At 44.8% G+C, this 15,698-nt stretch overlaps 2 protein-coding genes across 2 annotated transcripts in view; one reads left to right on the top strand and one right to left on the bottom strand.

Annotated features, from left to right (window-relative positions):
• The window catches only part of LOC143209271 (uncharacterized), a 160,869-nt gene that overhangs the window by 140,188 nt on the left and 4,983 nt on the right, over positions 1-15,698 (top strand). Inside the window, exon 4 of the mRNA XM_076424686.1 lies at positions 13,887-14,201. Within this exon, the coding sequence (XP_076280801.1) occupies positions 13,887-14,201 (315 nt within the window). The remainder of the gene's footprint in view (positions 1-13,886; positions 14,202-15,698) is intronic.
• Positions 4,647-10,753, bottom strand: LOC143209645 (uncharacterized). The gene is made up of 2 exons (XM_076425577.1): positions 10,033-10,753; positions 4,647-8,083 (listed from the first exon to the last, which is right to left on the bottom strand). The coding sequence occupies exons 1-2, from the start codon at positions 10,196-10,198 to the stop codon at positions 7,761-7,763; spliced, it is 489 nt and encodes a 162-aa protein (XP_076281692.1). The 5' UTR covers positions 10,199-10,753; the 3' UTR covers positions 4,647-7,760.

The raw sequence follows: 15,698 nt of genomic DNA, 5'->3' as shown, positions 1-15,698 counted from the left end.
TGAGAATCACGTAGCGGTTTATAAAAACGGGATGACAAACATATACTATATTAAAAATAGCAGGCAGTCCAGATAAACTCAATCTTGCCATTCCTTCGAAGCAACACATGACTTTTTATCCAGCGTTAACAAAGCAATTTCCAATGAATACCGGTCCACGATTCCTCTTCCCTGTAGTTTTCAATGACTCGTCGAACAACGTCGAAGCTCCGACAAGTTCCGCACACAGAAGCTCTCCGCAGGATCAAGTGGACAGAAATTGGCAGCGAAGTGTCGATAAGTTTCTAGCCTGCCGCCTAACAGCGAGCTGCAACACTCGCCCCCGATGGATCAGGACGAATCGAGGCTCTATCAATGTCGCGGCTCGAGTTCTCGACAAACAATACACAGTTAGGATACATCGTCGCCAACGGAGTCGTTCGCCGACAGCCGATTAAGTGGCAGGCCCCCGATCGTCCTGACTTTCTGGCTCTTGAGTCTCCTCGACGCGATAACGCGTCTGCAATGGGAACAACCGAGCCACCAATTGTCTCTCTGGATGGCTATAGATTATCGTAGCATCGTTACCGAGCCCCGAGCTACGTGCACAGATACCGTACTCCTCGTTTTCTCCGGCGAGATCCTCGACAATGTAACTTCGAGAGCGGCTCCAATACGCGATTTACCTTGTTCCGTTGGCGCCTCCAATCTTGGCATGCTGAAAACCGATCGATCGGCTCTTTTCTGTTAAACAACAATCCTATCCGCAGAATTTACATTATTTCTGTTGTTATAATTACTGCATACTCTAACTTGCTGCGGTTCTTGATGGTCGTTGGTACATTGATTTTCATTAACAGCAATTGTTTCGTTGATTCCCGTCATTGTCTAACGTTTTATTAAACGCAACATGGCTTTTTTATAAAATATTGACATGATTTAGCAGAAGAATATTATTATCTGAACATGTCAGACAGTATGTAGTGTGTGAAATTAATGTGACCATCGCTACGTAAATTACGGGATTGTAGACGACACGCGTCTGTGGTTGTAAGGAAGAACGCCGCATGTCGCATATTTTCACTTTCGAGATTGTATTGCCGTTTTTTGAATTTGCTTTTATGACTTTTGTTCTGGTAAATTCATCAATCCTATACTCTAAAGCTCGATTAATGCATAAACTGAATTTTTTTTGAAATTGTGAAAGTTTGGATCACTAATTCTTTGACATAGGACATCGATAAAATTGCATGATTTTTTCGAGCCTTTCCAATTTGTTTTCATTACTTGTTTCTGGTAAATCCGTAAATCATATACAGGGCATCATTGACAGCCCTATGTTCAAATGTAACTCCGAGTGAGAAATTCTTAATCACGTTCTTTGGCAGTGTAATTTATATGATTTGCAAAGATTACTACTGCTGAAAAACCTTTTTAAGTTAAAATTTCAACTGCCTCTGGACGTTTTCATATTTCTGGCTGGGCCCAACATTAAAGTCTGCCTTTATATTCACTCGTTCCTAAAAAGTTGTAACTTGTGTGTTTAAGGGAAACCAAAATGGTCGTACACCCTCATGTTTAGTTTTGTAGATGATTCTTGTTCTGTATACTCCATTCATGTTTACACCTAACGTTGTAATAAATCTCTTCTGTGATTTTCTCAATAAAAAAAAAGAATATCCGTGACGATGATACATAGCAAATGTGTTAAGTGTTAGTATTACGGCACTTATTTCAGTGCTACCTGCTCCAATCAATGTAAATTTATAAGATAAAGAGAAATAGAGAAAGAACACGTGTGCTGCAACCAATGACAAATTCGAACGACGCGAGAACCGTTGCATTCGGTGGAAGATCGTGGGGGAGGAAGACGACGGGGAACGAGGAAGAAGGACTGATTTCTCGGAGAAATAGGTGGTTGACTCACGACACCGTTTCAGAGCACCGTACAGCCGAGAATTTCCAACCCGCGGGGAACGATCCGTGCCGTGGTCGAGGCAAATCGATCGAGAAGCATATTCGCGTCACGAGGGCAATGCACTGGCGATACGATGCACCAGTTGCACCGGCCTCGTAACTAGGATAAGCCTCGGTGTAGAACCAGCATTACGGAAAAAATCCATTCTAGCTAATGGGCAATCGGGATCTCGAGGGTTTTACATATCTTTATTCCCGCCCGTTACGACCTGCAACTTCGATCCACCGAAGCACCGAGGTGCTTCTGCTTCGATCTGATGTTCCGAGCTTCTGCGATGTCTTCCGAGAGATGTTCGTCTGAAATTTCACGGTGCTTCCGAACGGAATATCTTCGCGAAGCAAAGCTATTTGATCATTTTCGTTCGGGATTTTGCGTAATTAACTAGGGTTCAACAGCTGAAGAGAGTAGGAACAAGGTGATCATTCTTCAAGCTTATTAAATAATCGTCTGACGTAATGAGAACAAAATTTTAAGAGAGCTAGGGAGAATAAGTTGATACTAACAATTAGACTGCGGATGTTTATGCAGTTTTCAATTTTACAGTGGTAGTAATCTTTTAAGATCTCAACGAAATAAAAATTCTACTAAATTCTGTCGATTTTGATATTCCACACTTTTTTGAAAATACATATTCAGAAGCCATAAATGCATAAAGATCCGCAGTCTAGGAGCATACCAACGAGTCGTACCCAAAGGATTCAATCCAACTGATTAAGAGGCATCGCGAGCAATGAAATTTCTTCAGCGTTTTCATCCGCGGATAAAGGATTCGACTTTGATCGACGATGATCGTGCTATGAATTGTCGAAGATAGGCACTCGGATGATCGCGTGTAAACAACACACTCCATGAGCCGTGCTCGGCAGATAGGAGCGGAAATCGTGCAGTTAATTCGCCATTAGTCGGCCTCCATTATCGGGAGAGAAGTTCATCGAAGGAGTTCATCGGCATGAAAAGCGGTTAATCAAAAGAAAAACGAAGGTAACGAGCAGTTGGTCCACTCGAGACCCCGCCTTCTCTCAGGTCCATTCTCCTGATATAGTGTATGCATACCGTTCATTCACGCGTCACCGACGCGATTCCAGATTAGCGTGCATAAACAGTCGGAACTTTCCCCGGCGATTTTAAAAGGTTAACGTCCGCGGATTGATCTGTTCTCCCTGCCGATAAGCATCCCGCGGAGCTTACGGCGCAAGCGAGGTAAGAGGCACTTTTAAAAGCCATAATCTCCGGCGTTGGCGCGGCACATGAGAGTTCCCGAACGGTCCTCGGCAGCTATCTTTCGTCACGCGTCTCGCCGACGACCGATAAATCGATTCACGCTATACATACGACCGCCTCGACGGCTGATGCAAACCTCTACTTGTTGCGACCGTCGACGAACTATGTATGTATATCGCGCTTCATACTCTCCTATCGAATCATTTTTCTTTTTCTTGGTCGATCGCGTAAAAATGACCCCCCCACCCAGATCACACGTCACTTTTCAATGAGACGATTAGGGTGGCCGATCACGCGACTTCGAACCGAGTCATGATGGAACGATCATCGCGAGGCGCGGGGATCAAGGCCTGCCGCGTTCAACAACCGAAGGATCGATAGCTACATTTTCTTCACAGTTCTTTACAATTTCACCGTTCTGCAGCTAACAATAATCTTTAAAGAAATTTACATCACTTTCTTCTGAATTCTTCTACTTAGATTTAAAAAAAAAAACTCAATGAAAAATAGGCCATTGTGACTTATTGAGCTAAACACAATTCTGTATTGTACGGCACACCATTTTATATATACAAAAGAGATCCACAGCGGCTTTCACCGAGTGCTCCAGAGTTGTAAAGCCCCGGATCGGACCGCCGGATAAGTTATTTCGATTTAAACGAGTCCTAAGTAGCCATTGTGCGGTCCGATTCAGAATTTCTTGTTTCGCGAGGCTCTCGGCGATCGAGCGCCGAAGAAAATTGATCGGCGCGAACAAACCGTGGTCGAGCTAGCCTGGCTCCCGTGCTAGAAGTTTAAAGGGGTTCTCCGTTCACCGGCCAAGGAGGCTGTCGAAAGGGAAAGCTGCGGCCGTAAGGAGCAGTAACGAGCACCGGGGGATGCCGAGGCTCCCGCACTCCCGTATTGATCGCACACAATACCTTCGCGTAACAAAGACGCGTGCAATGTTCACGGGATAGGTCGCGATCCAGGCCGAGGCCCGAGGAGCTTGACTTCCATGGGGTGGAATAGCTGACGGACCCCTGGATCTCGCTTTAATTTGCCTGACACAAATATGGCAGAAACTCACCCCCTTGGGCCATCTTCGGATTTTCAATACACTGTAGTTCTACGGTTCAATCATTTTTATCCGTTTCGACAACCTTGTAATAATACCCTGGGATTTTCTGTATATTGATTTTCGTTGTTTTGTTACAGGATAATTTCAAATCGAATTTGTTCAACTTGTTCGTTTCCCGAATGTACATACACGGTGTCTCAGCTGAAGGAGGCCACCTAAATATCTCCTTTATTTCTAGTGGCACAAACAAAATATTTATGGCATAATTTAAATGGTATCGAAGAAGAAATATCATAGAAGAACAATTATTTTTGTTCGGTTATTTTTTAATAGTCTTTTCAAGGTCATCGCTATTTTTTTTTATCGGAAAAACCTATTTTTTTTAATGCCATCTTGTCAATGACTTAAGCATATTCAAATGTATTTTTTCAGCCGCTATAACATGGAATAAAAAAAATTAGGTTTCCCGATAAAAAGATAACGATGACCTTGAAAAAACTGTGAAAACATAACCGGACAAAAGAAATTGTTCTTCTATGATATTCCTCCTTCGATACCATTTAAATTATGCCATAAATATATTTCGTGCCATTAAAAATAAAGGAGATATGTATTCAGGTGGCCTGAGGGAGCACTGTATGCTAAAATGTGTAAATGTACAAATATCCGCAGACTATCGGTTGCGAACCTTGTTCAACTATTTGAAGAAAAACATCATAAATTATTCAATGTGCAAATGCCGAATGAGGCGAACTTAATAATATACAACATGTGAAATATGTATTTATACTGGAAGACCTTTGGTTTTAGACAAGTCAGTGTTCTAACGATCCTATGCCATTTCTAACGCGTTATAGGTATCAATCAGAGTATCAAAAAGTGAAATCGAGTATGTAACACTCATACTTGTACGTACCCCTTTGCTCACGGCGCAAAATCCGCGAGTAATCAGTTTATTCCACGTCCGTGAGCTCTAGCTCAGTTCGACGATTCTCTGGCACAATAGGTCGCAGAGTATTTAATCCGCAACCAGGCTGGACGAACGACACGCTCGTTATTAGTAGCTCTTGAAACGAAATTGAACCGCTGTAACAATGCTGCGTCCCCACGCCGAGTGTAATTTTCGAGGGTTGTTGCCTAAACTTTCGAATTGCCATCCCCTCCGGCAAATGTTGTCTCTGGAATCTAGAGTATAGATCCAAGAAGACTACCTCCTACTTTATCTCTGATATTCCTCGTCTCTTATCAAATTCATTTTCCGCTTTTTCTGCATAATCATATCTTCTGTTAATTCTAATTTTAATTCGATCTGATTCGCACGAAAGCGGCGCCTTACATTAAATCCCGCTAAACTAGAAACACTTTGCGACACTCGTAGGTTAATAAATCGAAGAAAATATGAAGAGGAGCAAAAATTTCATATTTTTTTTCGTGATTGCTCTCAGTGAATTAGTGAATTAGCTTCACGGGAATCGCTCTCGAGAACTACTGTACGTCTCCACACGATGACGATTCCACGAATAATCGGCTACATCGAGGTAGCAGAGCGGCAATAAAACCCGAGGCGCTGCTTTCCCATATTTTTCCTGCCGGTAAATACTTCTTGTGCCTCGCAGATGTCCATTTTCTAGTGGACTCTGCCACGAGAGCCCGGCTTCGAGGGTTATGCTACGTGAGTACACGAGCACAACTCTCGAGATCGGCTCTCACGCTACGTGCCTACACGAGGATAACTCTCGAGAGCAACTTTTATGGTACGTGTCTTCGCGCGAACAATACGGGAGAATAACTCGGACGTTACGTGTCCCCGCGCGAATAATTCTATAAAATCGGTCGTTGCCTACGTGCTCGGTTCACAGTGATTGTCAGGAGCGACGTTTTACAGCGAAGACGATGGATCCCATGAAAATCACCGACACAGTCTTCACCGACGATAACTTCTGCCGACAACGTCTTTAACCGCCAACGACTTCGACCGTCGACGAATTGAACCGATAACGAATTTAGTTGACGTGAGTATTATCCGATAGCAACATCGTTTCTAAAGATAGTGCTGACATTTTTAAACATATAATTATTACTAGACTGCGGATCTTTATGCAAAATAAAAAATGTTTGCATGGACTGCAGGACACAGGAGCCAAATAAAAATTGTATTCTTCTTTTAATTATCCTATCAAGCTGAAATTAATACACTGATGTCCTTAAATCTTCTTAATTCATCCACTACTTTAAAATGTACGTGTCCATTTTCGTCATAAATGCATAAATTCTCAGTCTAATTATTACAAACGATGTTAATATCGAATAATACTGTCGTCGACTGAATCCGTTGTCACTTAAAGACGTTGTCGGCCAAAGTTACGGTCGGTCAAATCCGGAGTGGGTGAAAACTGTGTCGGTGATTTTCATGGGACCCGAAAACGCTGACCCCGGAACTGTACGCAACGAGGAATTTCTGCAGAGCGTTTCCCGCGTCTATGAGTACACTTCCTTCTCTCGGATCCCGCGCGTCTGCCTATTTCGCTGTTCCGGTCACCGGTGCACAGTGGGAGAGGAACAATCGCCAGGGATTTTTGTTCGTCAGCCGCCGCCGCCGCCGCCGCCGCCGAGGCGTTATCGCCTCTTTATCGGGTCGCGCGATTAATCCCGCCGAGTCAGGGAATAATTCGAGCGGCGATACCGTGCAGTTTGATACGCGGCGCGATCGAAACGTGCACCGTGTGCTCGCTGATAATATGACACGGTATCGCAATAACAATCGTCCAGGAGTATCGCCGCGCTGGGAGCCCATGGCAACTCTCCCTTCCTTTTTTTCGAACTACTCGCGGCCTTTGAATGCGCTGGAAAGCCGCTTTCACAATCTAAATTAACGCTCAACCTGCCAAACAACGATCTTCCATTCTTTATCCCTATGTTCTACCAAATGGTGTTCCTTATGTTCTAGGTTCTACCAAAAGTTTCATATGTATAACGCCAATATATCTCTTTACTAAGGGTACAGATATAGTGGAGTGGCGAGGTGAAAATCGCGGCAAAATCAAACCAATGTAATTAAATGCAACTGTTTATAGTAGTCGGCATTAAATGTGTATTGCTCCAAGTTGTAGAAAAATCGGGAAAATTCTCGGACACTTATCGAAGTCTTTGACTTAGCCTATCAGTTTGACAATGAGAATAAAAGTTCGAAGGAAGCAAGCGTATAAGTAAATAATCCAACAGTTCCGCTGTGAGACATCGCAGGTTCGTCGAGCGAGCGCGGGGAATAAATCTCGCGAGCGTTTTTCAGAATCAAGCTGCGTTAAAATGTTTCGCTGACCCTTGCTCTTTATCTGTCCGTGTTTGCCTCTCGTTGCGGGTGCGCGACTTACATAGATCCACGAGATTAACATCTCGGAGCGTGTTTCGACGCACTTGGAGTCACTTGTAGATAGGCGGTTGTGTGTGCTTGCGCGGGGCGCGCGATAAACACGGTTCTTCGTTATCGGCCTAATTAGGAACGCGACCGAGCGTGTCGCCATTTTATATCCGGCGCCCTTTAAGCAGTCGTCGCAACGCGGACGGCAGGAGGTTAATTGGCCGATTTCCACGGACGACTTTCATCGAATTTCCATTAGCCGGGGAATAAAGCCGTTGTACGCAGTCCTCGTAGATCAGACGTGTGACCGCAACCAGAACCGACACCGCGCGCGCGTTTTCTCTATTGTCTACTGCAGCGTCGCGTTTCAATGCCGCATCCTCGAGCCAGGGAAAGTGGTACGAGCACCGACTGCAGACGAGCCGGACGTTTTCCTTTTCATTCGCCTTTTTCCGCGAAACCGTCAGCCAATTCTCGCTTCGTTCCCCTGAAACAAACAGACACTAATCAATCCCGCAAGTTTTTCTATTCTCGTCACGACAGGGTCCATGGACAACAATTTTATGACATGTAGGGTACATGTATCTACCTATTACTGTGTGTGTACGTTTTACTGCAGTATTTTTTCCCAATCATATTCAAATACGTAAAAACGGATATTTTGCCCTGAATATATTTGTGCAATTCAATGAGAATGTATTCTCGCTGGCGAGGCAAACCTAATTGTCAATCATTCTCATATTTTTATGGTCACAGGGGTATGAAAAAAACATTCTTCATAAACGGTAAAAAGGATCTACATTATTATTTAGATGCCTACTTCGATACAGTAAAAATATGAAACGAAACTTCTCTTGCTTTTTTAATAAAAAAAAATTATTTGTATATACAAGTGAAGATATTGTAGAAAATTTTAATAATTTTTTTTAAAATAAATTTTTTTTCGTTTTCTTTCGAGCTATACTGCCACACTTTCTTCAATTTTATTGAATAGCAAATGCGATTTTTTCCCATAACATTTTTCATGTCAAGCATACTCGACAGAAACGGTGAACAGGATAAGCGTGGAATATTGGAATTTCTGCAAATTCTCGAAGAATTTAGTGTTTGGTTTCTCCGTCGACAGAGGTGGACAGTCGTAGAAGCGATTCCGAGGTTGCACAGGCGTCCGTCTTCTTTTATAGTTTGACATTAATTCGTCCTGCCGGTTGACAAACAGTGCCACGTAATCTCATTCTCTCTTCCAGTTTATCGTAGCGCATTGAAAGGTAGCGTTACCAAGCTGGCGATCATTTTGCTTACGGTCCCACGTTTCACCTACGACCGTAGCGTGTATCCTCGTATTTCCGTGCTTATAACACGCGCCGCCTCGATTTGTCCTCATAGTCGTCGCCGAAGCGTTCGATAGGAACGACTATCGTCGCTCTTCACGTGAATTTTCACCAATATTCGCTCGTGTTGCGTTTTTTCCGATCGGAATTCGGATCTTTGTGCGTATTACGGACGAAGAACGCGGGACAATTCTCGTCCTGTTCAGAAATAACGAGATAGCAGTCAATTTTAGCGTTGTATGTACCGCCGACATACACTTCCGCGATATTTTACGGTGACTGAATGCGAGTTTGTGTGAACATTTTACGAGGAAGGAGAATTATATACATAGTGACGACATTATTGTGCGCGTGGATCGAGGGATTGATTCTGCAGGATGATTTTCTGACACACACTCCTTCGAAACGACTTTCGGGGTGGAATCATGCCATTAAAAAGCAGTGCACGCTACGTATGTATATTCAGGGAAAGAATATAAAATTCTTTTTTCTTCTTGTTCGCTATCCCGTTCACTATCTCGAGTGATCTGTGCTGAAGTTTCGTAAAAATACAAATTGTTAAACTGCGTTTCATGGGTGAATATACCAAACCAAGCGTGTACACGGTATAATTCTCAAAAACACACGCTAGTAGTTGTCGCGAATTTGAACCGACAGAAGATAACCCATCCACTCGTGCAAGTGTAAATTTTCGGAGTAGAACCCATTAGCGTCTACAAACACGGGAGCACCTAAGATCATGCTTCCCAGTAGACGTTTCTCCTACACCCAACACTTTAACTCTCCATTCCCAAGCGACTACATATAATGAGAAACCCACTTCGCATCCAATCGAACCCAGTCCAGTTTTAACCTCTTCCTCGTTCTTCAAGACAACTCCATCCCAGTTCAGAGATCTGAAACTCGGTTTGGTTTGGTCCTAAGTTTCCGCAGGAAGGTGTAATTCGAAAATAGACCCATTACCGTCCACAAACATGGGAGCCGAGATCACGCTTTCCAATAGACATTGCATCTGCTTCGAATCGTGCAAGTTCCATTGTCGTGCGGTTATCTAACGTAATAGAGTCAACTCCCATCTAATCGGGCCTAATTCAGCTAAGCTCACCTAACATCCGCGACGTTTCCTCTTCGCAATTTGCTCGCGTTTCCCAGACCACAATGGCCTCGCCAACGAGACTGTGCTGTACCTTCCTCTGATTCGACCAAGCACAGAGGACGAATGTAAACCGAGGCTCAGGACACTCGCGTCTTCCCGAGCCGTTTCCTGTCATTTAGGCGGCAAATGGATCACGTAAGCACGCTCGCGCACCAAATGACGGACACCGGGAATTTATACGTCGGCCCAGTCACGGGCAATTGCCCTGCCCGTCACGGACCAGAATAATGTCGTGATACGTGCATGCCAAAACGACCGGGACGGGAGGAAACAACAGCGACCACCACTGGACCCCACGGTTCTTCACTGTAAACCTCTCCGGCTCGAAACGAACTTGCGACGGCAGCCTCGCGCCTGACCTTGCAACTTATTAGCCCACAGATTCCTCTAGTCAACAGGCTACCGAAGCGCCAACGAGTCCCGCAGGAACTTCTAACGTTGCCTCGATAAAGAACGAATCGGCCAAGTGATCCGCGAACACTTTGCACCGCAGGATCTCTGACGTTTCGTATTCCGCAACGCACTCTTTCGCTTGAAACTTCCTCGAGTCGATCGTATAATCACTGCAGATGATAGATTGTCAGTTATTATCAAGTTACAGATGTTAGGATAATCTCTCTCGACGATTAGACACCTTCTAATATCTTCCCTATCTACAAATTCTAATAAGCGAACAATAATGTATGAGGACACGTCGCATCTAATGATTTGATCGTTTGTCATCTATTTTGAAATGTTCCTCAGAGTCGATACCGTTTACCGATGTCAGGGTTTCTGAATTTAATGATATTCACGATTTCATGGTGGCCGTGGCTAGATGTTAACTTATTTTTTCACTCACTTCTTTGGAATGAAAAAATTTTTTTCCGCGCCTCCCTACCTTTTATATTTTTCATAGATATAATGGTATAGACACGTTTTAGAAACTGTTAATATTTTTCATAGATATAATGGTATAGACACGTTTTAGAAACTGTTAAGTTTTATTTATTCGTAGATATTATGGTACGAACATTAATTTTTTAGTAGAAAATTTTGGCACCTCGCCTAGCCACAGTCCGTGGTAGTTGCGGTCATTCAATACGAATTTGATAATCGAAAGGAGGATAGTCTTTGAATCCAGGACTTCCGTAGACGAGACAAGTGTAAAAAGAGGTTACAGTTCGCGACACTCGGAATTCGCCGTCAGCGTTTACACGGTACCAGGCGAGAAATGGTCCGATATCGCCTCGACTTTCTCCGGTTGTTCTTTTTCACCGTGGATGACCAATTCAATTATTTTGCCTACGGTTTTAACGGGTGTCCAAGCGTGGTTCTTTTTTTTAATGAAACGGCGCATTAATTCGCCACATGATGTTCCCAATGGCGTTTATTAATTTAATCTTCTCCTCGCGGCGCAGCGTCGTAATCGCGCGCCGCGAGAGCCACGATCGAACCGAGCCGAGCGTAGCCACCGAGCGACAACGGTCTCTCTCTCTCTCTCTCTCTCTCTCTCTCTCTCTCTCTCTTTCATTAGAGCCACGGTTAATCCGCTTCCGCGTCGAATTCGACGGGCTCGTTATCGGTGTTCGATTTCACGCGGCGTGGAACGGTAATTTCGCTGGAAAAAAAATTGCTCGCGCTCGAACAACGTGACGAATCGATGCGACACGTTTCTTGCGCCAAGAAAAATGTTCCATGTGCTGACGCGGTGTAGGATCGAATCGAGAGTGTGGAACCCGCGGCTCGAATATCGCATCCGATTCGAAAAAGTCACGTCCAGAAATTCATCCGACAATCCACCTCGTAATTCTTCGCACTCGTTGTGCGCTAAGTAGAAACGGTTGGCCACGATCAGACATCCTGATTCCATCATTTCGGAGCTTCCGCAAACATCGTGTCGATTTTTCAAACAGCCTGGCAGACCTATTGAGGCCTTTCGTATTTCTTTAACTTATTATTTTACTGTTCGAAAATTCGCCATTCTAGCAAGTTCGTTAAAACAGTGCTTCTAAAAAGGAAGCAGAGGCCATCGCGCCATTTGTGTAATGTAGAACAGGATACACTAAATCTATACAATGTACACTGAAAAGAGCAATTCAAACCTAGAACAGCCTATGCAGGTCACGGTTTTCCACTTCAGAATTGGCAGCTGCAGTAGAGTCCGAGAAAAATGAGCACGAAGCCTATTTGCTATGTACCGAAAAAACTAAGTTAATTTGGGTTAATTGGGTAGGCGCCCACGCAGTGTTAGCCCAGAGTCCCAAAATTAACGGTCTTCCACTACTTCTAAACCCTCCAAGTACTCGGACACCTGAATAGTGAAAACTGTTTGTGACCCCTGCAAACAAGAAAGACAATTCCCCAAGCAATTCGAAACTCTCGTAAGGGGTAAGAAATATCAAATTTCTCCGTGAATTCCAGCAGATCCGCGAAGAGATAGCGGATTGCCCGTATGCATACACTTATTGGAAACAAATCCGCTCGGCAGAGTGTCCGCTGTCTGGAACGGCAGTCGTAAGATGGATCCAATAAGAATCCCCCGACTTTCAATCGTCGCCGATTTTACGATCGATACTCGAAAATTTCCCGCGATAAAAATCCGGTCGTCGCCAGTCGGTTCTCTAAAAATTTTACGCCCGACAAACACCCGGGGACGATCCGTCCCGTCGCTCCGCTGTAGATCCCGTTTGTATCGTTATCTTATTCCGCGTATACGATCCTCGCCGATCGTAAACCGACACCGGAAGACAGTGGCTTGTCTCCAACCCCCTCCGGTTTCATCCCCTTTATACGGGGCCAGCGTTTTAGGGGGTTGAAGTTTTGCGACACGCTCGTCGTGTCTCGCGAATGACGCGCGAGGAGGCAGCTATGATATTTAGTAGCTGTCGAAACGGTCCACTTACCGTCTCGGAACACCATCGTTACCATTAAGTGTTCTCGGTTATTTCTGTTAGGTAATGCGTCGAGCGGCAGTAACCGCAGGTGGTTGATAAATTATTAATTGGCTGCCGCGATCGAATTCGGACGACGAGACACGCGCGCGTTTTGTGGTCAACTCTCTTCGGGGACTTGTTTCCTCTTTCACTGCGCTTCCGACGTCACCGTGCTCAAAGATTATTCTACTAAACCGTACGAGTGTCAGTCTGATACAATAGTTTCAAGATGAAGGAACATGATCGTTTTGTACGAAGTTAGCACCTTCAGAGTCGGTCACGTATGGGTGACGCTATTCTTTGTTCGTAAGAAACAGTTAAGTAAGAAATACCTAGCCATAATTGTGCTACATACATACACAGTGTGTCCACACTACCAACACCTCACAAAGCGACCGTTATAACCGAATTTTCGGCCAAATATTCGATACCTGTCGTCGACCAAGCACAGTATTCGCCCGACATGACTCCCTGAGACTTTTTCTTGCTCCCCAAACTCAAATTACCCCTTCGAGGTCGCGGTTTTGAGTCGATGGATCCCGTGAAACTAAATTCTCTGAAGGAATTGAAGGCCATGCCAAAAAACGCTTATAAAAAGTGGTTCGATGATTGGATTATGTGCTGGCAAAGCGTATTGCCTCGAAAGAGGCCTACTTTGAAAGCGATAAAATAAATTTTGACGAAAGTTGAAAATTTGTGTGTTTTATTTAAGATGTCTTGGTATTTTTTTGACATAATGTAATATGAAAATAAAGTACGATCGTAGCGCGATACCGGAATAATCGTTACGGTTACCTTATTTGGCAAGGGTTTGCGTTAACGAGGGGGTGAATCAGGCTGAAGGTGTGGACAGATCGCAACGACTGGACGAGTTTGTTAATTTCGCAGATGCTGTCGGTGAGCCCAGGAATGGAGGTAGGCAGTGGCGGTCACGGTGGCCTCGGCGGTGGACTGGAGGGTGATCCGAGCGGTGGTGGCGCCGGCGTGGGCGGTGTCGGGGGCGGAGGAGGCGGCGGAGGAGGTGAAGGAGCCACCGACGGGATGCAGGAAGCGATGGTCGCCGCCGCCAGGGATAGGGCGATTCGCGCCGGAAGTGTCCGGCAAGACCTCGCCCTCGACCTACCCCCACGGCTCCAGCTTCCGGACGGCGAAGAACGTCCCTACGGAGCTCATACCGCCCTCCACCTGCGCGACCCTGAACAGGTGAGCCCGTCACGCTCTTCCAAAAACAGTGAACTTACGGCATGGCTACCTTCAGATTACGATGATTCTTCGATATCTTGTAGAAATCGATCATTACCTCGTACATTAACGTAATTTCCTTTAAACCGAGATGAAATTCCATTTTGATTTTGTTAATGTATAGTTATTGCAGAACATGTAGGCATATAGTAGATATAAATGTTCTCCTTATTTAGGAAATGACGAACTTCAAAATAAGGTCCTAATCTGATCTCGCTTAGTTTCCGAGATACGTATTCGCGAAAAACGTGATTTTAATTTACAAAACGAGACGTTAAAAACGTTGAGATTTATACCATATCGAAAAATCATCGAAATCGGAGGGTAGGTAGCTGCTCTGTAGGTTCGCCCGAAAAACTCACTATGTACTTCCTTCATTCATCAATACAAAAATTGTAATTGCGACGAAGAAGTGTTCGACAACGTTTCGCAAGCATTTCGTTCTACCCTAAAATGCTTGAAAGTGACTAGAATAAATACATATGACGACTTCCGTACATAAACGGGTTTGCACTTCAACGACACTGTATTGAAATCTCGAATACAACAAATATCAGTTTAATCTCCTTCGACAGTGCATCAAAGAAACTTCCCCCTGCACAGAGTTTTACTTTGAATCTCCATTAACCAAGTCATCACTCCTCCAACTAAAAGACTCTTTACACTAAAAAATACAGAAAAAACTGTCTAAAGTATTTCCTTACGGATTCTATCTACAGCGTATCGCAGTTTCGAGTTACGACAGGTTTTTGAATATTTAAAGAGCATTGTCGCATCGAACACGGTGTTTTGAGAAGTCCCTCGCTCGCGGCGCGGCTCGGCACGGCCGTTAAGCCCGAGCCTTTTTAGAGTCGGCGCGGCATCGCAAGGACGAAATTGCGTCCGCACAGAGATCAAAGTCCTTTGAGCGAGCCGTTTGAAGCCGTCTTTGAGCCGGGCGCGTGAACACAGCATTCTAGAGCCGCGACAGAGGCTCTGCAGTTTCCCGGTCGCGTTTCCATTTATTAAACGGCCGTTGATTAGCGGCCGGTAATAAGCGCGCGTTTTCGAAGAGGCGCGCACCGCGCCGCCGGGTAATAACGCGTGTAAAAACGGATAAATTGTCCACGGTCCGCGTACCACCGTGCTGGAAACCAGCTCGCATTCAGGCGTTAGGCTCGCGCGCATCTCGTAGGTGTTGAACGCGCGGACTCGCGTTTTATCGGGGAGTCAGCAGCACTCTCGTATCGTCCGTTAATATCGCAGTTTTCCCGGGTGTCCATTAACCGGCGCGCTGGTAATTAGCCCCGTTGATAGCAATGTTCCCGGAAATTATCCGCGACTTGGGATCCGTGCGCGTCGAACGTCTGAAGAGACGCAAAGGGAATCGTGGAAATTCAGAATCGGTCGCAGAAAGCGTTTCGCACATTTTTCTAGAGTGTAAATCCCCGCAATTAATATCGACCCGAACACGCTAAT

This window comes from Lasioglossum baleicum, chromosome 6 (assembly GCF_051020765.1).
Source record: "Lasioglossum baleicum chromosome 6, iyLasBale1, whole genome shotgun sequence".
Taxonomy (NCBI): Eukaryota; Metazoa; Arthropoda; class Insecta; order Hymenoptera; family Halictidae; genus Lasioglossum; species Lasioglossum baleicum.
Note: the sequence above shows the minus strand (reverse complement) of the source record. Positions and strands in the feature narration are given on the sequence as shown.